The 26,108-nt window shown below is 41.1% G+C and overlaps 1 protein-coding gene across 2 annotated transcripts; it reads left to right on the forward strand.

Annotated features, from left to right (window-relative positions):
• Window positions 1-63: 63 nt before the first annotated feature.
• On the forward strand, window positions 64-25,246 carry GDAP2 (ganglioside induced differentiation associated protein 2). 2 transcript variants are annotated; one of them, XM_075511696.1, is made up of 14 exons: window positions 64-281; window positions 1,835-2,081; window positions 3,668-3,807; window positions 7,938-8,091; window positions 9,638-9,726; window positions 11,500-11,576; window positions 12,663-12,822; window positions 14,561-14,711; window positions 15,682-15,758; window positions 17,159-17,235; window positions 17,803-17,942; window positions 18,541-18,595; window positions 23,436-23,579; window positions 24,504-25,246. In XM_075511696.1, exons 2-14 carry the CDS (start codon window positions 1,906-1,908, stop codon window positions 24,549-24,551), a joined length of 1,488 nt encoding a protein of 495 aa, XP_075367811.1. In that variant the 5' UTR covers window positions 64-281; window positions 1,835-1,905; the 3' UTR covers window positions 24,552-25,246. The 2 variants fall into 2 exon arrangements, with proteins under 2 accessions (XP_075367811.1, XP_075367823.1); XM_075511708.1 differs by having other exon boundaries at window positions 69-196.
• Window positions 25,247-26,108: the final 862 nt, after the last annotated feature.

Below are 26,108 nucleotides of genomic sequence, written 5' to 3' on the forward strand. Positions count from 1 at the left end.
GCGGGGACAGCCTTCGCCGGAAGTGAGGCGTGAAGCCGGCGGCCAGGCAGCCCGGGGCTGGGCAACCCGGAGGGGGGCTACTCCCGGAAGCGGAAGCGCGGGGCGGCCGGTCCGCTTTTCTGGGTGATGTCGCCAAGCCGGCGCCGACCGAGACCCTCTGGCCAGGCAGCGCTAGTAGCGGTAGCGCGGCCTGCCAGTGAGTTGCTGTGCGGCTGCTCCGGGAGAGAGGCTGCCGCTGCCGGCAGTTCGCGCGGATAGGAGCCGAGTGGAGCGGGGAGGGGGTGAGTCGCTGACCGCTCGCCGGCCTCGCCCCGGCGGTGCAGGTTACCGGCAGCCTGGGTGCGGGCGGTGGGTTGCAAGAGGCAGGAGAGACGGTGACCTCCTCCCGGGCAAGGGCGCGACAGCCCGCCTGGGGCCTTCGGGCGCCTCGAGTCCCGCTCGCAGCGCTTTGTTCCGCGTTCCGAGCCTGTCATCCCCGCAGGGCCGCCTCTGCCACGGGAGGCCCCTGGGCGCAACACATGTAGGGGGGAATATCCAGGAGGAGCTTATGTGCACCCCTTTTCTTTTGTCTGCCTCTTACTTGTGCCCCTATTTTTGGCTGTTCATCAGAGGGAAGACGCCGTCGTAGATGAGCTTTTGGTTGGAGCCTCTCTGCTCTTACCTTCTTGTTCATTGCATTTCTCCCAGCTCTTCATGGCAAAATTCTTATTTAGATGCTCTTATGGCCATCTTTGTCCTAGTGTCGGCCTTTATTACCCCTCAGTTTGAGTTGGATGTTTGAGGTTTTTTTCCTAGCTAATGAATGTACTTCATAATTCACATTTCAGAGTTAGCACTTGTGGATGCTATCTTTTAAAAATTATTATCAATTATGAACCTGTGAAAAAGGTTAAATAGTAGGTGTGTATGTGGCAAACTGAAGTTACTTATGTGAGTGCGTTTGTGCTGGCTTAATTCACTAGTATGGTTTAGTAGTTAAAATAAAACCGTAGTAGCCTAGGTATTATGTGCTGGCAATTGAACAGTATGTTTTGGCATATTTGAGTCTTAAGCTAGCAACCAGTGTCATCTCAGCCTTTAAAAAAAAAAGGTCAGGTGGCAGAGTTCAGTCTGCAAGTTCAGTCTGCAAGTTCATTGGGCCAGCGTTCAAACTTACAACTTTACTCTCTTTCTTGCAAAACCTATTTGGGTGAAGGGGTCTTGTGCCTAAGTGCATGACTGTAAGAACTAAGCAACTGTAAGTCTTATTTGCAGTGCTTCAGAATTCACTGAACTGCAAGAGTTGTACGATTTGGGGGGAGGGAGGATGTTTTCATTGGTTCGTTTGTAAGGGTTTTCTTGCTTTTAGGGTTTTTTGGTTTTGGGGGTTGTGGTGGTTTGGGGGTGGTGGGGTTTTTTTGTTGTTTTTTTTTTTAAAGTATGACCCAGGGCTGGACCAAAATCTCTGAAGGAATAGATTATACATACCCTGCTACAAATTTGCTTTTTGTTTTGATAAAGAAATAATAATTTTCAGAAAGACTAAGGTCCTTTCTACACTTGGGAATTTGTGTTCAGCATTTTCAAAATGCAAGATCACAAGCCAGTTGGACCAATTTAATAGAGAAGGTGATTTCATCTTGCACTATGGGAAAAGGTTTGTCTTACTGCAAGTATTTGCATTGCCTTTTTGCATACAGGTAACAAAACAGAAAGAGAGAGCGGTTGAGTTGGAAATCTGTTTTTCTGTTTTCTGCTAGCTCTAATTGCACTGCAGTCTTGTGAAAGGTCTGGCTCCATAGGAATTGCTTTTAGTGGACAGCTGGTGACCTGGATTGATTTTCTTCCTTTAAAGCACCTGGAAGACTCTGGTGAGAATTGGAGTGTGACAAGTTAGCAGAGGAAAGGAGTTGTTGTTACCATTCCATGGATCCCTTGGGTGCTCCTTCCCAGTTTGTGGATGTTGACAGTCTGCCAGGCTGGACTGATGCCTATGAGGCTAAGCAGCTGGACTGTCACCAAAATCCTGTTGAAAAAGCTCAAGTTGATGTTAGATCACCTTTTCCGTACAGGAAAGACATCAATGCGAAAATAATCTTATGGTAAGTTCCATATGGCTCTGGTCTGTTTGTTATCACTTCTCCATTTACTGCAGGATCCCATTGCCTCATATAACAATCACTGCGGGAGAGTAAAGCCTTCGAGCCTTCTTTTCTTGAATCAAACATTACAGGTCTGGGAAGAAAATTATCTTTGTTCACTGTAAATCTACACATCTGAGATTTGCACCATCCTAGGTTATAAATTGCATGTTCATAGGCATTCCTTAATGCAGCAGACTGGAGCTGTACTTCCTACTGTCATACTGTATGCTTAATATCAAAAACTAATTGGGCACTTTGATACAATTTTCTAAATTTTTAAAAAATATACTTGCTGTCTACTAGCTTTTTTCTTTCTTTGCTGGCTTTATTCTGTTTTCACTTTCCTGGTTTAGATCAGTATTTCTTTCTTTCGTGTGGTTCTTGTGGCTTGCTTTGGGCTCTTCTCCCCCACCCCCCCACCCCCCCCCCCTTCTGTTTTCTGTCTCCATGGTTTCCTACCAAATTCTATTGATAAAGTACAGTGTGCTAAGGTGAACTTACTCCATCAGGTTTTTCTTTCCTGAAACTCAGGAAAGAAACTCAGATTACTGCTCTCTAGATGAGTAACTCTTTGTTAATATGAAGAGAGAAGGATTTCTCAGGGACGCAGATTCAGGGATCCGCCTGAACCTCTTTCTGGTTCATACATGCAGGAAATGGGATTGTTCATGGATTTCCTGAACCTGATTAAGTAAAGAAAGAGAAAAGTAAAAGGTTGAACATCTCTTATGACTTGGGCTTGGGTATAATAAATGTGTGCAATTTAAACTGTTATTTGAATCCCTCCCTGTGCATGAGAATCTTTATTTCCCTTCCTATGCTCTTTGATCCCAAAATCTCTAATGGCAGCTGCTGTGACAAAAAGCAGGTCAGAGTTATGCTACTCCATTGTCTCTTGTGCATCTCTGCTTTGTTTATCTTCTGCATGTCTGATCCTTGAACAGCAGAATGGACGTGATCAAATTGTGTGTTCACAATTTCAGAACAAAAGCAATGAAAACTTGTCTAGCCACAGTGTTACTCTAGATCTTCAGTGGTCTGAGGAAGAGTAGCAGCAGCAGCAAGGTGCCCTGAATAGTGTGTATGCAAACTGAAAAAAAGTACATAAAAAAAAATTGTTGAAGTTTTGAAAGTAATGTACCACAAGGACTGTCTTTATCTTCAAGAGAGAATACATGGTTTTTTTGAAACACATTACACTCCATCAGTTTAGCATGCTGCTTTGCATGTTCTGCTAGTTAAACTGTCCTACGTACAACTACAACACTGTCTTTTCTACATACATCACTAAGTTACTGTTGGGGCTGTGAGTTTTTAAGGAAATGACAGGTTGTATGCGATCTTTATTCATCAGTTAGAGGCAAAGGATGATTCTGCATGGTGAGCGTGTCAGGGTATGCTACACTATGTGGGCACTGGAGTACCGTTAATGCTTTTCCTTTAACTTGGTATTTCCTTGCTTGTCAGCACTTATTTGAGAATATCCTGCTTAATCTTACATTTAGCCTGCAATAAGCTGTTTCCTTGTTTCCTTTTTTCCTCAGGAAAGGAGATGTAGCATTATTGAACTGCACGGCCATAGTAAATACCAGTAATGAGTCTCTCACTGATAAGAATCCAGTATCTGAAAGTATATTCATGCATGCTGGGCCTGACCTGAGGGATGAACTCCAGAAGCTCAAAGGTAAGTGGCTGGAGATGTTTTTATCTTAATGAAATCTACTGTGCTTGCATAGTACAAAGCATCAGGATTTGGGTATAAACTAAAATCAAGGAATAGTTGTTGTCCGCCCCCCCCCCCCCCCCCCCCCCCCAACGTCTAGTGTTAACGTGAAACAAACGGAGGAAATGCATGCCAATCTAGTCTCTTCTCTTTTTGCCATTCAGGTTACAGATCGTTGAAAATCTGTGACACGTATTTGAGTTGCTGAGCCCTTACTTTGCGATACAATAATTCCCATTGTTATCTGGAGCCACTTAGAGTAGTTAGCTTATCAGAGCTTTTACTTGAGGGGCCAGTCTTGTACCTCTTCAGGTTTTGCTCTTATTCTGTTCAGTGTGTATATGCTGTGGAAGACAGGAAGAACTGAAGTTCATCATGGCAAAAATTAAGTGGGTTCTAATACTCTGTCTATCCTCTTTCAGGCTATTAATATACACACACAGTCTTTCAGGAAACTATGGCAATAATGGACTGATAAAACACTGCATGTCTAAATAAAGTCTTAGTGACTAGTTAAATTGTTCAGTTCATTTGCCTCTTCTGTACAACAAAAGGCTTTATTAGAAAGTTAGAAGATCATCCCTAATGGAAGGCTATTCTGGAAATGGATGAGATTTGCTTTACCTAGATTCTTTATTAACAGGGTTTGTGGCTGATAATGAAATTTACAAATGCTCAGCTTTATTTCCAGTCCCTGTTAGATGAAGACTTTCCTTATTTTGTGTGTGAGGAACAAAAAGTTTTTAGTTATCCAAGGTTATACAGAGGTCTGATATAGTTTGTAGATGAGAATTCACATTTCTACTAAGTATGGTACTGAGCTGAATTTTGAGACCCAACTGATCCCTGAGTAGTACTGCTCACTCTATTGGGTAACAGCTCTATCTCCTTATTGTGTAGTAAGAAAACTGATAGAAGAGCCATAATATTTCTAATATAAACTCTCAGTAGCTTAAATTACAATTGAGTAGGCATCCTCTGTTGTTATAAAACCATATTTTGCTGATTCAGCTTGCTTTTTGTGAGTAACCTGGAAGTAAAACGGGAGGAGGGGTAACTATTTTATAGGAGAGGGAAAAGTCAGTGTGTGTTTCGGGTGGAAACAACTGTTAAAATACAGCAGATGTTATAGAATGGTTAGAGGTAGGACAACATGCCAAGGAGTCCTTAAAAGTTGAGATCTGTCACCTCTGTATGGAGTTATTTGTGAAAGTTGGGCTTAACTTCTTAAATTCCCCTTTACCATGCTGAGTTATGTGTAGTTTTGCATCCTCCCCCCCCATGATGATACTGATGTCTCCCCTCTGTAATGCATTCTGCAGGTTCACAACTCCCTGTACATGACAGTTTCCTTTTAATCTTGTGACAAGAGCTCAGAAATCAGTTCTTGTGTGACGCTCTACTGGTGTGTTGCATGGGGGAGGAAAGAGAGGCTGGGTTCCAGCTTTGGCTTCTGTGCACCCTTAATATGTTTGTCACGGTAGCGGAAGTGGAAGGGAGCTTAGTTAAGAAATTAGTTTATGATTTTGTCACCTCTGCCTTCTTTTTGCGCTCTTTCCCATTTAACTTTGAACTTTTTTCATAGGAGAATGTTCTTGGGAAGAAGTGAAAATGTATGGTCTTTGCTCTAAAGTTGTAAAATGAGTGCAGTGGTGATTTTCAGTTAGTTCTCTCCTGCTTTATAATCCTACTGCTTGGTATATATTCATATTTCATAGACTCCAAGAAGAATCATGACCTTAAAGCATGTGATGTGCTGACTTTTCAAAGGCCTGTGCTTTCTTTAAGGCTCAGCTAACTTTTGCGTTCCTGGGAACAGTATGTAGTTTTGATTAACACAGAAATAGTACAGCCAAGGGGCCAGGCTTGCAAATGAAGTGCTTTTGATATATGCTTGCCTATCAACACATACTTGTTGCAGGCTAATAAAGACCTTCTGTAATAGCAATACATAGTAGTCTTCCAACTCCAGTGAGACTATCTCTCCACTGCACACTTTATATGGAGGATTCAGACTTTCCATTTTAAACTTGGAGAGAAGCTGTTCTAATGTTTGAAATCTCATCGGATAAACAAATAAGATCTTGACTTTGTTCCCAGTTTTGCCACAAACCTTGACCTGTGCAGCTCACTCTACTTGCTCACCTCTAGATAACCTGTATCTTAAAATAGGAATGATACTTGCTGCTCAGTTTTATAAATTTTGTAGAGATCTCCAAGTAGAAGGCATTGGGAAGTACTAAGTGTGATGTAAGTGTAGTTAGAGATTACTGATGCTACATCTGGTTGTCTGAATTTATTAGTTTCCCTACTGAATTCACAACTATACCTCGGTCAAACTTGCTTCATTCTTTTTCATGAGACAGTTTTTCCTACAGGCCTTTGCTTGCTCTTTTCAAGTTGTGTGACTTGGATGGACCATGCAGGAAGAATAGTAACTTGATATCTGATATATTAAGTGTTTCAGTTTTAGCTTCCACTTTTTCCATGTTGTGCTTATTTAGTTGCTCTCTTGAGCTGACATGTCTTAGAGGATGTGCAGTAATTCAGAAGAGTATACTTAGTTTTAGTATGCTGTTATATTCCTTCTGATTAACCCAGAAGAAACAAGGGGGAGGTCTATAGAAGCTAACGATGCGATTTATTGGATCAAAACGTTTACAAGATGTTGGCTTAAAGGCAACGTGTTGTTGCCATTAAAAAGACATGCTTAAAGTTTTGAGTAAGAGAGATTTTCAACCTGGAATGTCTCTTGCCATAAAATATGCTTCCATGCATGCTGATAACCTGCCTGAGCACCACAAGGAAGAGAGTGGAGTGGGAGAGGTGAATGCTCCTATTCAGTGGGCAGCTTCATGATTGACTTAAGCCAAGCTACTGCAGTGCTGCTGCCAGAAGGGTGGTTGCAGCTGCTTGTTAACATCTCATTCCTTTTCATGGGCACCAGCAACCTGTAAGATCAGGTTGAAAGCTAATTCAGTGAAAATACTAGTTTTCAGCCAGATCAGAAAGCTGAAGTGCAGCTGTACAGGCAGAAGAAAGAAGGTGGAAAATGCTTGTCTTTGACAGTAGGGAAAGAGAAAGACTAGAAGTACTTCTTAAGCTGTCCAGAACTGGAGTGGACTAGATTTGGGTGAAGAAGGGGAGAGTTAGCAGACTTTTCTTCCAGGTACCAAAGAAAAAACACAGTAGCTGTTCCTGGATTTTTCATTATCAGAAATGTATTGACAAACTGAAGGGAATAGAGGGGTTTATGGATGTCATTGAGGGTTCTGACAAACTGGTTTCCCTTGTGAAAATTTATGGGAATTGAGTATCAGTAACTTGCAAGGGATAGCCAAAGAGCAGTCAAAACCCAAAAGAGATAAAGACATAAAGTATCTAGCATGCAGTAAATGATCCTAGAGTATGTAATTGGAGGGTGCTGTGAACAGAACAATTAAATGTGTTGCTTGAACTTTCTTGCCTTGAGACTAGACATCTGGTCTGTCAAGAAAGTATGATCTCCATGAGAATCATACTTCTGCCTTGTGGACACGAAGAAACTTGCAAAACAAAGCAAGCTACCTTGTTCTGGGAGCATAGATGAAAGAAGTGCTTGATCTATTTATTTTTAATAGCTTTGCCAACAGCTGGTGGGTTTAATTAAGGAGACTTGTAGTCCTTTTATCCAAAAAGCAATCTCCCCAAACCAACTTATTAAATTCAGAAGGACTTTTTATTGCTGGTTGTATAGCATATTAGCATATTTGTGCATCGGTTCTCTGCACACTGTTAAATCATTTCTCCCTTTGGCTCTGTATGTAGCATAGTAAGCACTGCAATTAAGATGGCGTTTCTAGCAGTTTCTGGTTTGTCCTTATATACATAGTCTTAAAATTGAGAGGAATGAGCACAGCTCTCACCTCCTCAACCTGACTAGGTGATACTAAGCAGCTGTTATGAGATAGACATTGAATATTAAGGATAGCATTCTAAAACACTGACTTCTATATATGGAGTTGTCTTACCCTGGAGGAAGTCAAGGGCTTGAATACTTCTAGCTTTCTTATCATGACGTTGGCATTTATCCTTGTGTTTATTTTTTTCAGGGTGCAGAACAGGTGAGGCTAAACTCACCAAAGGATTTAATTTGGCTGCACGTTTCATCATTCACACAGTGGGACCCAAATACAAAAGCCGGTATCGCACAGCAGCCGAGAGTTCTCTATACAGCTGTTACCGCAATGTCCTGCAGCTTGCAAAGTAAGCACACGACAACTTACATGAGGGTTTGCCATCCACGGCACATCTGTTCTAGACACTTGGGTCTGCACAGAGGCCAAATGGCTGTGAATATCTTCTTATGTATGCTGGATTTGGTTAAGGATATGAGAACATTAGTGGCTTCATGGTATACTTTATGCCTTTTGTTACCTGTCTTGTGGTGTAGATAAAATGTGCAGAGAGATCTGAGCTGGTTCAAGTCCTGAAACAGTGTAGCTAGAGCTGTGCAGCTTTCAGTTACTCTGAGGGGAAGCAGCATTGATAATTGCATTGGGTTCTGTGCTGTGAAAAGCTTTAAATTAGCTTGCTCAAGCAGCAACTTCATGTGTGTCTGCAGCCACATAGACATACCTACAGGCAGATCTGACTGCTGTATCAGTTCATATATTTGGCCTCTCTGCCTTCGTACAACAGCCATCTAAAATTCCAAGTCAGGGTGCAAGGTTATTTCTAAATCCACAGTTGCTGCAGATGGGTTTGTAGTTTTTACTCTTTCATCGGTGGTATTTTCTACTTCCTCTTAGCTAACAGGGTTTTTTCTTTCTATTTTTCTGTCGTCTTTCCTGTATTCTGTTATTCTCCTGTGACAGCTGTTGTAATGGTAGCAGTCACAACAAATATCTGAACAAGAGCAATGTCAGAAAATATACTTAATAATTTCTTAGGGTTGGGAAGATCAGTTCTTCCAAGTCTGGACTATGCGTTACAGTACAGTAGTAACTGTTTCATAATCAAGATTACAGCTAAGGTTTCTAGTATGTGCCAGTTTTGTTCTGCCTCAGAAGTAACAAGCAAAGTCAGGTCTGGATTGAAACATGTTAAAAACAATTAAAAACTAATAATTCTGCTTACTGAATTCTGAGTGCCTTTCAGTCAATCTATTCTCTAGAGTAACTTTTGACACTTGTTAAATTTTTTACCAACTCTGAGCTTGCTCAAACTCCTCTGTTGGCAACACCTCTGCTTTACTCTTCTAAAAATGTGGTGCTCAGATGGAAGCATCTTGCTGATCTTACAGTATGTATCACTCCAAGCCAATAATCATACCTAGGATTGAGTCAGCCACCTTGGTCTATGTCCAGATCTCTAACAAAACAAGTGATAGGTCAGGTGGAGGAACAGGAGAATGTTTGCAATAAAGAGCACCTTCTTTTCCCCTCCTTCTCCTCCCTGTCAATCCTATACAGGAAGGAAAGTATTTTGGAAAGGATTGCAGGGAGCTTGAGGGAAGAAATTCTTCATTCAGGATATAAGAAATTGCAGGAACAACATAGCTGAGGTAGAAGGAGAAATCTGAGAACAAACACAAGAGGAAACAGTGTGGAATCATTAATGGTTCCCTCCTTCTCTGCTTAATGATGGTATGTATGCATCTTGCCAGGAAAGAATCCTTCTGCACAAACCTGAATGAGGATTGCTGCTGCCTAGAGGCAGGAAAAAAAGTACTGGTGTTATCTACTGTACTGACAGACATTTGTTCTCATCTGACCTTCTATTCATTTGTTTTTCTTTTTCTGGATTTCAGGGAACAGGCAATGTGCTCTGTAGGATTTTGTGTCATTAACTCTCTGAAAAGATGCTACCCCTTGGAGGATGCAACCCACATAGCACTGCGTAAGTTTGTTGGAAAGTGACATAAACTGGATGGCAGTATTCAGCAGATCGCTTACCTCTGACAGGCTGCTGTTGATATGGGGAAGCCCTTTTTTTAGGGGGCTGTAGTTTGTTAGAGGCTGTAAAAAGGCAAAGCCTTCCATGGTTGGTCAGGAAATGGAGGATAAAAACAAATGATACTTTCTCTGAGCAGTCATCAGTAAAGATCCATGGGAATCTGTGCTGGAACTTGTAGTCTTCAATACGTTAATTAATAACCTGAAAAAGATGCTGAACAGTGAGGTGAGAGAGTTTGCTGGTAATAGAAAATTGTTCAGAATAGCAAAGATGAGGCCTTATTGTGAATAGCAATGATGGACCTTAAGCAACAGAGTGAATTTCATCTGGCATTTTAGTGTCATCAGCATATCCAAATATAAAGTGATATTCTTCCCTCACAGACTTGGTATTGACTATGATATTCTTCCCTCCCTGGTTCTTACTTTTCCCTTTTCTCTTTTGACTTTTTCATTTCTGTTGGCCTGCTCCTGTCTGCTTTCCACCACCCAGTCCCTGGACCTTCCTGCATGGTACTCCTGCACAATAGGAAAGTTGTTGCAGGTGGAAGGAGTGGGTTTTCCTCTTGCTGTGCAAGCTGACTGGAGAAATCTTTCTTACCCTCTGCTTAGCAGAGGTGCTGACACTGCAGAAACAGATTTGTCCGTTGTTTTCTCTGTTATCTGCCTGTTGAGTGAGACATCTGAAAACATCTGCTCACATAGGTTCAGAAAACTGTTTGCTGTGGAACTGCACAACTGAATTTGTCCTGTAAAGTAGTATTGCAGGTCAACCCAATTACACATTAATTTCTGTACAGGAAGTATTTGAAAATAGCTCTTTTTTTTTTCTTCTGAACTGCTGTTTCTTGAAGAACTCTCACTAATGTATTCTCTATACAGTAGACTTCTTTATTGCTTTCTTCTGTTGTCTCTGTAAGGCTATATGCTACTTGATAAAATACTGCTAGACCAACCTATTTGTTTGGACACTTTCTCTCTTGGCAGTCTGACAGGAAAGCACTTGAAAATCCTGACATGTGTCAACATTATTGCAGCTCAAGGACCTCATCTGTACATGTACAAGGACATGTCTGACTGGAAGCTTGGTTACAAAACACTTCCCCCCTCCCCCCCAGCTGCAAATGTTTAGGAACTTGACTGTGTCCCTGTATTACGCTAAAGCTTTGGGGGAGTCCAAAAAAAGTAATAAAGGAAATAAATTATCTCATGATTTACAAAAATAATTTTTATATTCCTCTTTGGCATAGCTGGCCCCAGAGGTTTTGTGTGGCTGACTCTGTCTTGTACTAGCTTCTGCTATGGCTTGCTTATCATCTTGCTTTCCTGATAACTTAGGGCACAATGACTTGTTCTAGGAATATCTGGTTTTGCCAGTTTGCACAGGACATTGTAAAGGAAGGATTTGCTTTGATTTTGCAGGACCATAGAATCACATACCACAGACTGAGGAATACCTAGTAAGCTAAAATCAGAGAGACTTTTCTCTCTAAAGTGAGAAGCAGGAGAGAGAGTGGAGATAGAACTTCCAATATGGCCAACAACCCATTTGGTGTGTTAAGCTACCACTTAATCCACACTTGCATACAGCCTCTGGAACTATCTTGTATGAGGAGAAAGATGTGTCTCTCTATTCTGCACTCTGACTTCCTCACTTGTAGTCATGTGTGTAAATGTCTCCTCCTCTTTTGCTAACTACGTTTAATCTTCCTTGCAGGCACAGTTAGAAGGTTCCTGGAGATTCATGGAGAGACTCTGGAGAAGGTGGTGTTTGCAGTCTCTGAGCTTGAAGAGGTATCTCCTTGATGTTCATTCCACCAAAATTCATGGGCATATTTGATCTTCTCTGCAGCAGTGTTAACTCCTGCGTTGTAGAGCTGGATTCAGATTTCCCCTTCAAATCACATAGGCTTTTGGTCTCACAGCATCCTTCTGTCTCCTACTAGCATAGCATCTTTTCCAGTACTGTTTATGCTCTTAGCAGTCTCTATGGACATGTTCAGAATCTTTCCACTTCTGGATTCCATGTTCCTGAGCCATGCACAGGAACCAATACTAGAGGTTATAGCATGCAATTGTGCTGGATGGCATCTGCCAGCCAGAAGGTGAATTCCTCATAAGATTTCCTCCTTACACAATGCTGCTTCCCTTGTGCTTTAAAAAGGCCAGTTTAGCATGCCCACAAGATCACCTGCAAACTTCTTAAACATTGCTTGCTGTCTTGTTGAAATAACAAGCTTGACGTTTCATAATCTGTGTTCAGACAGATGCTAGCAGTTTGAACATTGACTTCTCTTGTATATCGGACTTGCTAATGGCTGTTCCTGGGCAGAATACCCACACTGTGTTCAGGTTCTGTGGTATCTGGATGAGGAAAATACTGACTTGTTGGGGGTTCTAAAACTGCTAATCAGTTGGAGAGAACACATGAAGTGTTGCAATGTTCAGTAGAGATTTTCACTATTTTCCTCCATGTGGGGAGGGTTTCTCTTGGTTGATTGTTGCTTTTCCTTTTTTCCTAGTCAGATCACTAAAAGTGATCTGTGTAGTGGTGCATTTTAATATAAGCAGCCTTCTCTGGAGTCTGTCATCCATGCATATTGTAACTTCATTACAAAGCTAAAGTATCTGCAATCTACCTGAGTTCATGCAGATTAAAGCAGAGTCCTCCCAAGGTCATTTTTCAGTGTGGCAAAAAAAAAGTTAACCTTTATCAAGGTTATCTGCCTTTATTGCCAGGTAGCAGCCCAAAATAATCCATTGAGGGAAATGGTACTCTGCCTCCAAACCTCTGAGAAGATCCCTGCTACAAGAGCAGCTGTTACTTAACTGAAGAGCAACGATGCGTGATAGACCTTCACGCATTTTTCTTATTTGTAGGCCACTTACCAGAAGTTGCTGCCTCTGTATTTTCCAAGATCCTTGGAAGAAGAGATACAATCCTTGCCTTACCTCCCTGCAGATATTGGCAATGCAGAAGGGGAGCCTGTAGTACCAGAGCGGCAGATCAGGATTACTGAAAAGCCAGGTGTTCCGGATGGTGAGTTCTTAACTGAACCTTGAATAAGTATCTCTGTGTGAAAGTCAATGGCAAAACAGAAAAGGCACATGGGAAGCAGAGAGATGTTTTCCCACCTCACGCAAGGCAGGCTGTGATGAAGAGAGTTATCAAGCTGCCTTGTTGGCTTCCTGTGTTCCACAGCAGTAACTTCTGCTTTCTACCTCATTGTGTAGAGTGGTGTGGTTAGAGGATGTGGTAGAGCTGTTATTCTGTCTTTTCTTTCTTGGGGGGAGAGGTGGGGTAGTTCATTCCCTTTGCAAATTTTCTCCCAAGGTGATTAGGAACTTTGCAGGTTTTTTGCAGAATCTTATGCAGCCCCTAACTGAAAAAGACCATTATTGTTAATGGCTATCATATATTAGCAAAATGTTGCTTGTATATTAGCAAATGTTGTCTCAAATGATAAGATTCTGTTGATACAGCATGTGCATCAAACTACTAGATGCTCAGTGAAAACTAGCAGAAACTCCCTAAAAGACAGAGGAACTAGATCAACCCAGAGATCAGCATTTGGGAAATGGCTGTCAAAGCTCAGTGAAAAGAAGTCTGTTTGTAAAGAGGTTGCCTAGATGTCAGGGTTGAGGAGGTGAGATACGAGTAGCAAAACAATTTGATATATAAATGGGCATAACTTGCACGTTCTGCCTTACTTATTAAGCAGTGCTGTGAAAGTTTTACACTTCTTCAGGCGAAGCCTTAAACCATCAAAAAGCAGATAACTTGGAATGGGTTTCAAAGATTTTCAGCTTTTGCATGGCCAGTTGGGATAAGGCTGAATATGCAATGAGGATACAGACAACTTAATTTTTCTGTTCACAGTTTGATACCTGATATACCCTACTCCTGCTGATCAGACTCCACTCTTTTTGTTTGGTTGGTTTTCTTCCCTGTCCAAACTGCTGGTCAGAGTGGTATTTGCAGCTGTGGCTGATCAGTATGAGGCATTCAACCACTAGCTAGCAATTTGTGAAATTACTGGCTTTGCATATGTAGGAGCGAATGGGTATAGCAGAATCCTGCACTTTTTGTCCCATTGCTACTATAGCGTGTCACACTAAAACTGGGAAACTCAATTCCCATCGAGGTTGCCCAGAAGAGGTAGTGCTAGAAGCCTTAGCAATATTCCTTGATGACATCAAGTTCAGTGGAGCATTCTGGTATTGTCACCAGCAAGCGAGCCCATGCTCTTGTGCTTCATCACACAGTCGTGTTGTAAACAATACTATAAAAGTATTCAAACTTGGGTTACCACCAGCTCTACAGCATCTGTTCAAGCAGTGTCAATGATATAAAAAGAAGTGAGCCCTTTCTACAGTGCAGCTTCTAAACTGAGTAAAGCTGCAGCATCTGTCCTTCTGCATATTTATTTTTCCCCCCTATGACAAGTAGGACAACTGTAAAGCCGTCTTTCTCTCCACACCTTATTTTCTGAGAGTTAACCATTATCCCTTTGTTACAAGCTGATGACTAGGACTTGCCCAGTTAGTTTCCAGGCAACCCAACATTTTAAGGGAGTCCGTAGTTAACAATCACATGCCATAGTCTGTCAGTGGTACTAGTGAGATATCAGAGCCACATCATGGTATATTGTGGTTTTTTGTGTTAGTTTGTAGCATGACAACTGGGTTGGCTCACTGAGATGTATAGCAGTTCATCAGCAGCATTGCTGTCTTGTACACAGCTTGAACATTTTACACTACCTTTGTTTCTACTGCAGATGCTTCAGATGAAGAGGGTCTGGAGGCAGATTTGTCTTTCATTGGTTCCCATGCTTTTGCCCGCATGGAGGGAGACGTTGATAAACAGAGACGCCTCATCCTTCAGGGACAGTTGTCAGAGGCAGCACTTCAAAAACAGCATCAGAGGAAGTGAGAATTTCCTTGTCTGTGTGAATGTTTTGTGTTAGTTAGCTGTTCAGAGGACCAACCCTTTATGATGATTTTGTTATCTGTAAAGCCTAATCTTCTGGCAAGGAAATACAGATAAAGCCTGGTGCCATCCTGGATCGCTGTGGTAGCCTCTTTGGCCTGAAGGGAGAAGGAAAGGGGCAGTAGGAGGAAAAGGGAAGCTAGTGATGAACCCACCAGCATACCCAGTGCATCCGACCAGCTGCCTTATCTCTTTGCCACAAGATGTCACTGTTTTGTCACTGCTTTTTGTAGTGGGGTCACCTGCTTTCAATACTGCTCACTTGCTCCTGAGGCTCTGGGCAGATAGCAAAACATTTTTCTTCTGTCTTTCAAAACAAAGATAAATAAATGGATGCTGAGGCTTTTTTCCTCTTCCCCCCGCCTCCCGCTAACCCTAATGTGTGTGATCACTTTCTTAGAAGCCAGTTCCATGCTGGAGTCCACTTGAGGCATGATGCTTGGCTTGTTTTGTCAGATAAGGCACTAAGTTGTTCACCATTCAAGGGGGGGGGGGGAAATCCATATGTGACACTGGTTGCTGTGCAGTTGTGTTCAACTTCTAGACTTTTTAAATAAATTTTCTTTTTTTTCCCCTATTTTTTTAAACACAAACACTGAGGTATTTAAATGGAAAAAAACTCTGAGATCTTTTCAGCCCAAATGCAATGCCACTATAGTTACTAGTGCATATTTATTGCCCTAGTGAAAATCACTAGGTATATGTAACTAAGACAGTCAAATTTTTTCCCCCAACACTTCTTTCTTTAACAACTTGATAGTTGCTCCATAGGTCAGAAAACCACAACATTAGAGAGAGGGCTTAGTCAGAAAGAGCTTGTTTTGTCCTTCCCTTCCCCTATACTTCTTCAGGCTTCTAATACTAATCCAAAGGGGGATTAGATCTGACCAGATGTTTTTAACTTTCTAGTTATAATCGCTGGCTGTGTCAGGCAAGAGCTGAAGACCTCTCTGATATTGCTTCTCTTAAAGCCTTGTACCAGACAGGTAAGTTCAGGATACCAATGACTGATGTATATTGTCTTAAAGTAAAAATACAAAATAAAAATATAATATTTGCTTTGGACTTGAGTATACAATAAGTCATGTTATTAAGCTAGAAGCCTGGCCAAGAACTAGGCAACATCTTTGTAGTAAAGCAGGAATTCTCTCTTGATTGGCTTTGAAAGACTATGTGGTAAACTCCCAAACTGCTCTGCCTTAACCATCTGAGGATACATGCATATCCTGAATTATCTGTAGCTTTAGATTTAAATCCGTACTGTTGGATTAAGCCAAAGCATAAAGTGCTCTGTATGAGAGAGTTCTTCTTTTGGTCTGAATTATCTCCACCCTTTTGTAAGACAGAAATGAATGTTGCTTTCAGATGATTAGTGTAGAGAATAAGCAGTTACCAAAGCAACCTTTAATACTGCTTTCCTGAACAAAATGGCTTGCTTTATTTTCTTCAGGTTTGGTATGTGTTGCTCTCCTCCGTATGTGTCTCCTAGTACTAATAGCTGAGTACCGTGGGCAGCACATCTTGCAACCTTGAGTTCAGTAGATGGGGAGATCAGGGAGAGATTTAACAACTCAGTGGAGAGTTCAGTGGAAGAAAATAGCTGCAAGGTCCTTGCAGCCTGGGAAGCAGAGATGGGGAACCTGTACTCTCAGTTCACTTTTACTCTTTAGGTAGCATCATACTTGGATGTGAAAACTTGCCATAGTCCCAGTGGCTTGTTGCTGCTTTGCACCACAACAGGAAGAAACAGGCAAGTAGTCAGGTTCTCAAAAGCATAGCTGTTTTTCTGCAGAGAAAGCCTGTTCAGCACTTTGGCTGATATCTTTGGCCCCCTGAAAATCCAGATACTTACCTTGATCTTTGTGCAAATACCAAGGCTGTGTGATACCTTCTACTCAGTAGCTGCAATTTTAAAGTCTTTGGTTTGCCTTAGACAAGGCTCTGTGGGCTGCAGGAGGTCCATAAGGCGTGCTCTGGGAATCTGTGCATTAGATTTCAGAGCTTGATTTCTAGGAAGAAGTTTGCTTTGGTGGTAGAACTGCAAGTGAGTGTTTTGTTGTTGGTTTTTTTGTTTGTTTGTTTGTTTTAAATAAAAGCCATGTTACTACTTGAGATTTGGGTAAATGTGGAGTACACAGGCAACATAAAATTGCAGTCCATAAGACTTAAGTTTCTTGGATGTGATGCACCCTTTTTTGGATCAGAATAGCTACTGGTATAGTAAGAATAGTAACTCTAAGCATATTTCCTCTGCTGTTAAGATAGAAACCAGATGCATTGCAAAAATTCTGAGCTGTGGCTGGTTCTCCCTGGTTTGAAAGCAACCGACTCTAAAAGCTGGCATGACTGAGAGAAATTGAGAGACATATTTTTCTTTCTTTTGTAGGTGTAGATAACTGTGGCCGCACAGTGATGGTTGTGGTTGGAAGGAATATCCCCGTAACATTGATAGACATGGAAAAGGTAGGGCTTTGTAAAACTAGAGTTGTGTAGGTTGAATATGAGTGTTCAGGATGTAAGAGTCTGATTATAAGGGTAATTCAGTGTTAATACTAGAAAGATTATCTGTAGAGGGCTTAAGAGGTCAAATGGAAACTATTTTTATAGGCAGATAAAAATGTATTCCCTTATAAAGCTTTGTGTGTGTTGGGCTGGCTTTTTCAAGGAGGAACTGGACTATTTTTAGAAAAACGGGCCTAATGTGGACTCCTTTTTCTTCTCAAGAAGAAAGAGACTGGCCCTGCTTCTATAACTGCCAAGACATGAGGAGTGAAGTGTAATGAGTCAAATTAGTTTTTCATGGAGCAAGAATTTATCTCCATCTGTGAGGTCAGCTAGACAAAAAAGACATCTAAGTTATTACAGTCAAGTTGAAGACTTGGAATGTTCACCTCCTTTTGTAGCTGAAACATAATGCCACCCAGCCTCATGATTCCTGGTTTGTGAATGAATTAAAGGAAGCATATTAAGATGTAATGCAACTGTGAAAGAGTTCTTTGCAAAGAAAAATTTCATTTCTTTCTCTCTCAGGCTCTTCTGTATTTCATCCATGTCATGGATCATATTGCAGTGAAGGAATATGTCCTGGTGTACTTCCATACGCTCACAAATGATTACAATCAACTAGACTCTAATTTCTTGAAGAAACTCTATGATGTTGTTGATGCCAAGTGAGTGTCAATAGGAAAAGAACCCCTTCTGGTCTTCCTCTGTGCTATGCACAGTGTTTGTCATTCCCTGTATCTGGTTTCCCATTTATTTTTGAGAGAGTTTTGCTGGGACAAAGACCTAAATAAATAACAAAGGCAAGAGGAAGGAAGATATGTTTTCTTTCCTTCTCAGAACCATCTATCAAACCAGGAAGTTCTGTGCTCTGCAGTCTCCCTTCTGGAGCTGTTGGAGAGGCATACTGGGTGTATTGTCTGTCTCTATCCAGAGTTGGAGCTCCTGGAGCCTGGTATTGTTAAAAGTATGTTGCTAGTTGTGAGGGAAGAGGCTTGGGTAACATAGGTAATCATAATTTGTCCATAACTTTCGCCATCCACATAAAAGACTGCAGGCTATGATGTCTTTACCTGAAAAATAATAATTCTGCCTTTTTTTCCCCCTTTACATTTACTTTTCTGGTATCTGTGCTTATATTAGATGTAACTTTGTAAAATTACATCACAGGCACTTAAGCAAAGTTTTCTATGTTTTGACTATTACGTTGTGTAGGTGATCTTAACTAGAAGTCACTTTTAAAGAGTTTTTCTTTCTTTAAACCAGGTACAAGAGGAACTTGAAGGCACTGTATTTTGTCCACCCAACATTTCGTTCAAAGGTGAGGTATATAGTACAAAAGAAAAGAATATTTTGTGTGTTGGTGGGGTAGCATGTAAGACCGTAGTATGAGGAACATGGAGGTATATAGAAGACTTCCAAAATTAGGCAATATCTTCTGGATCCACGGTCAGAACTTGAAATTCATGCCGATCTTTGATCTAGCTGTAGTCTTCCAACCTTAGTGATAAGCTGAACCCCAATGCAGTGCAGCTATCTGTGCCTTGTTTTGCATGTGCTCTTAACAGAGAGAGGTGGAAGTTTTCCATCTCGCTTCTCTAAGAGAAACATTTTGTCCTTTTTCCTGCTGTCTGGTTGGCAGGGTGACAAACCATGACCAAAAACTCTTAGAATTCTTTTTTGTGTCGTTTGTTTTGTGGGTGTTTCACCTTTTCTGTCTCCACAAGCGGTATTGCATGTGGGCTGCATATCACTTAAGAGCTGCCCTGGTAAGGGCAAAGGGTGGTGCGTCAAGCAGCAATGCGATTAGTCAGGATTATAGAGTGTAGAGTATCAAAGAAAGATGGGAAGAATGCCTCTGTGACATGGAGTGCAGGAAAGTCCTGTAAAGCCTTCAGGAGATGAAAAACTGAACTCGATCAAACAGTAAGATATTATCCTTGACTATAATCTGTGTGGGGCAACAGAAGATGGAGCTCGCTCCCTTCTGTACTTCATACACACTACTCATATTGCAGCAGTATGAGTACTTCAGATAAACTAAGTGTCAGCAGCAGCCCTTCCTAAAATTTTTGTTTGTCCTATTAAAACAGTTAGAAATGTGATCCTCCATGTTCACATCAGATTATTCTGCTTTTTGCTGACATTGATCAAATTAGAGAAAATTATACGCCTGCAAAAAACATCTGTTTGCTCATGTTCGGCAAGAATTTCTTTGCTAAATTTTCGTGTGCACAGCTGGGACAGCATAAGACTTAGAGCTTCCTTGTTTTTATGTAGGTGAGGCTGAGTCTTCCCAACAGCATACCTTCCAGTTTCTGTCAGGATATTAATTATTCCCACAGGGTACAGATCTGAGGTCTGAGTCCTAGAATTAGCTTCCAGCTCTACTCCTGAAAATGTAGGAGCTGGCACAGGACATTACTAAAGTCACAAAGTTGAGTGGAAAAGTTGAAGCTAGGAAGTACTAGTGTTTTAGATTCCCAGCAGCACTTTATCCCCCTCCTCTCTTACCATGCATTTCTATTCGGTTGAGAAATGTTTTTTTGTTGGAGGATGAGAATTCATGTTCACCAGTCCATTACCATGTTCTCTGTCCCTTTGGGAACTGCAGTGGGACTAGACAGATCTGTGGGGCAAACAGATAGTTGGTGGGAAGCAGGGAGGGTGAGAGACATAGAGCACTCTAACTTGCTGGAAATGGAGTTGGTTTGTATCCTATTCTAGCAGCGCAGCTGGAGGCAAAAGAGGATGTGTGTCCATGTCTTTCTGCCAAGCCTTTTCTATAACTGAAAGGCAAGTGGGATTGCTGCTGGCTGTTGCAGAGACATCAGCTTATAAAACATGATGGGGAATATGCAGCAGAAAGTCCTGGTGGAGAAGGTGGCTGCTAAGAGGAAATTATTTTTCTCTCCCCTCCTTTTTTGGCTATTTTAGGGTGGTTGTCTCTGTGGAAGGTTGCTAGCCCAGAAGCCTCAAATCTCTTAATGTTTGGCACATTCAAATCCCTACATGGAGCATTGACTTCCTTCCCTAAAATAGTGGAAAATACCCTATGTCTCAAATGCAGGAGGAAGGCTTGTGCATTCATGCAGCTTCCCAAACCCGTCACCCTTGTACATGTATCTCATTCTTGAATCTCCGATATAAATGGTCCATTTTACTGCGGTATTGAATCCTGGCACAGTGGATGTCTGCTATCTGTTGGAGTCGCATTGCTTATTTCTGGGCTAAAAGGGATCAAGAGGCTTTTCATCATGCCTCTTGGAAACTCATGTGCCCCTAGAAAACAATCATAGTTCTGAAAGTGCTTCATAGTGCCAACGATGATTGTTTGGTTTCTAGATGTGCAACTTTTAAATTATGTATATTCTGAGGATAATTGCCTGTCTAGAATACATGGTTTTCACTATGCAGGGAGGAGGGTTCAGCAGTTGTCCTAAAACACAGAGTAACTGAAGCAGGGTGTGTCACTGCACAATCTGTTTTTATTCATGCTTCGATGTGAGCATTCTTGTGATCTGTGAAGAACTTTATTCTCTTGTAGTGCTGCTGAAATGTAACTGTTCTTATGATGAAATCACATCATAGGCAACAGCAGTTTTTTTAGGCTGGCAGCGACTCTTGCAGCGTGAACACTTCACCAGGATTTAGATTAAGATACCCTTGAAGTACAAGTTCCTTCATACTCTTGCGTGTAAATGTACTTGTTATTGCTATAGTTGCTGATATATAAATAAAGGGCTCTTTGGGGCATTTTTGTGTGAAGCCTCTCGGCTCCCCTCTTTGAAGAGCTCTTCAAACAAAGCTTTATAGAGCTTGGTGTGTTCTGAGTGAAGTGTCAGTGGCTGGATCTGAAACAATCTCACCCAGAGAAGTTCTGTTTTCATAAATTTAGTAACTTGGCTGTGAAATCAAGAATATTTCAAAACTGAAACATACTTGAATACTCAAATTAGATATTCATAATCATCATAATCTTTATATTGATCATGAACAATTTTTGTCTTTTTTTCTGTAACAGTCATAAAAGCAGTTTCTGGAGATCAGATGCCAATAAAAAGGTTGTTGCAAATCACTTATGGCTTTTTCTACATAAGATCCTTCCAATTGTAATAAAATTTCCCTGATTTTAGTAAGTGTCTCTTTGGGGTATGACCCAATTAAGAGATTGGTGACACACTTTATCTGTGTTTTGCTGGTTTTTTGAGGGAAAGACATCTGATACTTTAACCTTGTGGTTTTCTAGCTTGGCAGAGTGACTCTGATAGCCTTTTATTGAGATTCAGAACTGCAGTACAAGAAAAACAAAGCAAAACTTCAGCATATGACAAGATTTTTAATGTTTTTGACTGCTCTGGTATAAATTATTCTACTTTCAGTGTATTAACAGGGATTTGGTTTAAGTTAAAGTTCTCTGTTCTCTTACCGATAAGGAAATGGCTGCTCTCGTATTACTGTTTCTATAACCTGTGATTATTGAGAATGGAGATAATAGAAAAATTCTCTAGAAACATATTTCTGGCCCCCTCCCTTTTTTCTGTGTTACTGGGTAAAATGTGTCAAACTGCAATGGCTTGTATACTGAGAGGGGGGGGGGGGGGGGGGATAAAAATCACTTTTCCCAGTATCAGTTTTCATGATGGCTGCAAAAATATTCCCTATTAGACTTTTATACATTAAACATCTGTAGCAATTATGTTTAATGATTGTCATTCATAATACACATTGGAATGCATGCTACTTTGGTACAGGATTGAGAGAGTATTTTTCACTCATTAAACTGTCATCCAGTGTCACTCATAAGAGGTCTTGTTAGAAAAATATAGTAAATAATGGATGCCAGTAATAGTCTGTTTCCCTGCTTTATGCTAACATAAATCTTTAATTCGTCCCTTAAAATAATGAACCGATCTTAAATGTACTGTCCTGTTCTTTACCTCCTTTTCTCTCTTTCGTTGTTACTTTCTCATGAAAATATGCTGTTTTGAGGAGGCAGCATAGTTATTCCAGGACAGTTTTCAGGCATCAACTTTTTCTTTAAATGTTGTATTCAGTCAGATCATTTTTATTGACCTAATGTTTTAGTTTATTTGAAGCTCCCACTTTCCTCAAGGCTTTTCTTGTGGTTTTACTTCTTTTCTGTTAACTTACTGCGGTCAAAGTACAACTATCAAACAGAATCACAGAATGGTTGAGATTGGAAGGGACCTCTAGAGATCATCTGGTCCAGCCCCCCTGCTCAAGCAGGGTCAGCAAGCACTGGTTGCCCAGGACCATGTGAGTGGTCCCTAATATGAGCATTTGTGATCTGTAGAACAGTAACCTCTGGTTCTCACAAGTGTTTTTCTTTCCCTTCAGACTGCCAGGAAAAGACTAGATAAGAAATGAACAAAAAGTAATATAGTGCTTAATTTTGGAGAAGGTGGGTTGAAAAGTAAAAGTTTGTGCAGTCAATCTAAACAGTAATATTTAATAACTTGTAGAAATATCAATGGTGTCTTCCTGGCCTTTGCAAAACAAAAATTCTTTATCCTGTTTACATCCAAAAGAGGGAGAGGTGTGTATACTTAAAGAAAAATCTTGTAGAATAAGTTGATAAGGCTTATTCTTGTAGAATAAGATGATACAGCTTTGATAAGAAATGTGGTAAAACAGAAGGACACGCTTACTCATTCAGCGAACCCAAAGCAGAGGGGAGACTTCCGTAGGACCTTTGAACAGCTGAAAGTCTGTCTGTCTCTCTCCCTCGAATTGCCTTTTCTGTGAAAACTTGAAGGCAAAGGGTTAAAAATGCTTCTGTCAGAGTCAAATAGATCATATTCTGAGCTGGCTAAACTGGAAGTGAAAATGTGCCACTATACAGATGTTTTTTTGAAGACAAATAGCAGAATAGTTGTCACTCTTACACAGTAGAAAGGGATCTTAAACTGGCAGTTGGGGAGGAGTGAGTGTGGGGTCAGAAAACACTAGCTTGAAAGCTCTCAAGACAGTGCTTGCTAGCGGTCAGTGGTGTGTACTTCCTGACCTTGTTGTGTTATTGTCATGATATTAGCGTTTCAAGTTTAACTCAAGCCTTTTTAACTATGGAGTATTATGTTGAACTTGAAGGTTTTGAAACAGCACCATCTTCATTTGTTTATGTTGGGGTTTATTTTCAGGTCTCGGCATGGTTTTTCACAACCTTTACAGTCTCAGGGCTAAAGGACAAAATCCACTATGTGGAAAGCCTTCAGCAGTTATTCACAGCCATACCCCCAGAACAGATTGATCTCCCCCCTTTCGTCCTCGAGTATGATGCCAGGGTAAGTGACTTCATGTGGCAAGCATCAGTCTTTGCTCCAAAGTGTAGTTCTTGTGCATGTCCCATTCTGCTCTGCAAGAGCTTTAAAGGGGCTGACTTCCACATCTTAAGAATGGGGAGAAGAAAGGGAGGGATCCTGGAGAGTCTAGTTTTTCTTCTGTGAGTAACAATTTTCTTAACTTTTTTTTTCTACATCAGTCCAAGTAGAGGGCTTGGCCAAGAAGCAGACTCCTTTCCCATTAGAGCAGTCTCCTATGCGCATAAAAGGCATACTACCTTTTTTCAGCCAAGAACTGTAATATAACACACTAAGAGCCTGTGGACAAGATAAAATTCATGTTATATACCTGCTATATATCTTACACTGACTGCAAAGAAAAAAAAAGCTGTCTGTTTCATCTTCCCTGCCCCACATATCAACAAGCATGCAGGAAGGAAAAAGTGAAGTTGGGAAAAATGGAACTGTAGCAGGGTGCCTTGCCTTTAGTGTTGGTCCCTCTTCCTCCTCTCTTCTCCATCCCAGGTCTCTAACCAAGTAGTGGAATGAATATGGCTTGCATTGGCCAAATCATTCCAGAGGATGTGCTGTAACTCCAAAGTAACAGCCAGAGCTGTGTGTCTGCATAGGCAACTTTGTCTTGAACTGTCTGACTGGCTATGCTAGCATTTGTGGCTTCCTTGCATCACAGCTTTGGCTTAATGGCAAAATTTTAACCTGCGCTTTTTGCTTAAAACAGAGGCAAAACCAAGGCCTGGTTTTGCCTGGTTACCAGCACAGTCCTCTCCTGGGTGAATTGTGGCAGTCACTGTACTCATGGAAGACAAAGCCAGGAGTACCTGTTTATTTCTGCGTCTGTGTCATCATCCATTCACCAAGGTGTATGGGGGAAGACATGTTCAACTGCTCATTCTGTTCTCATTGCAGGAAAATGGGCCTTACTATTCTTCTTATCCTCCATCCCCTGACTTGTGATCTGCAGTCCTCCAATGCTGCTGGTTTCCCATGGATCCAATGACCTGATGCCTGCCAAAACTTGTGCATTTGCCCATGTACAGAATTCAGAGAGAGGGTTTTCCTCCCCCAGCTCTGGTATTTTTTTACTGATGAGATATTTTCAAGCACTCAAGCAATCAGAGAACTTTATGCCACTGTGAACTGTACAACTATTTCAAATATATTTATCCAATGGAAAAGTTGATTTAAAGATCACTAGGTGCATTTTATTTTGGGTTTTTTTTTTTTTTAAGCTGTTACATTTATTTCTGGATAGACTTTCTCTTTTCTGGGAAATCCATCAAAAGCACTTGATCAACTATTGTCATCTTCCAGCTCAGTTGAATACCCATTTCTGACTGGTCTGTGCAGTACCAGCCTGACACATTGCTTATCATATGGTCTCTGTGTTTCACATCTGACTACCTTCCCTTTCTGTTAGTACTGATTACTTTGGTCTTGACCCAGCAAAAGTATCTGGAATTGGGAATGCCATGTCTGCAGGCTGAACAAAGCACTACAGCCAAGCTAAGATTACTGCAAGACTTAGTACCATAAATGATAGGTGAGCTAGGAGCCTTGATAAAGTCCCTGTCAGTTATCATTGGATGATGTGACACATCAGGATGCCACTACCCTCCCAGTAAGAATAAAATTGAAAAGCATTTGCGGTTTCTTTTCTCTAACTATAGTTGTTTATGTTCTCCTTTTGATATGGCCAGATGTGTGTGCATGATAAATGAATGCCGTCTGCCTGAAGTGTGTATGGAGGGAAGAGGGAAACAGTGACTCCAGCCCAACCTCTTGTGGCAGAGGTTGTTTCTTAGAGATATCAGTGTTGCTTTTATTTCCTGTTACGCTGACACTCACTGATTTTTGACAGACACAATACATGTAAGTGAGCTCAGCCACAAGTTACTTATGGAACAGGATGTGAAAAATTTTTCAGCCTGCCAATGGAAAGCTAAAAGAGGAAGGAGAAGGCTTCCTTGTAAAACATAATCAGGGATGGCAGTCCTAAATACAGAAGGATGGAATCCCTGGTAGGAAGAATGTCACAACAGTACTGAATATGAAAATGATGGTATGATTTTCATGTCTTCATTCTAGCTGCTTTCCTGCCCTGACTTGTATCTGCTACTGTCTCTTTACCAAACTTTAGGTTTCCTTGTTCTGCCGCTTCTGCAATAACTACCTTTTTTAAGCAAAACTCATTGTGAGATATCTTAGAAGGTGGTTATTCACACCCATTGACTTGATTGGAAATAGAGATATCTTTCCTGTTTAAAGATACTGTAAATTTGTTGGGATAAAAGGAAAAAAATCCTCCCTTGGTCTTGGTCATCTAATTGCATGTCACAGTTTGTGTTTGCAGTCTGAGAGTTTGAGCTTTTGTAAGTTAGGAGTGCAGTGGAAGATGGGCCATACTGAATTTCCTTTCTTTCCTACCTTGGCCTCCTGGCTTAATGTTGCGTTTATACTCCACATATCCTCAGCATGTTGGTATGTCAGTTACAGATGAAGATAATCACTTGG

This window comes from Mycteria americana, chromosome 1 (genome assembly GCF_035582795.1).
Source record: "Mycteria americana isolate JAX WOST 10 ecotype Jacksonville Zoo and Gardens chromosome 1, USCA_MyAme_1.0, whole genome shotgun sequence".
NCBI lineage: Eukaryota > Metazoa > Chordata > Aves > Ciconiiformes > Ciconiidae > Mycteria > Mycteria americana.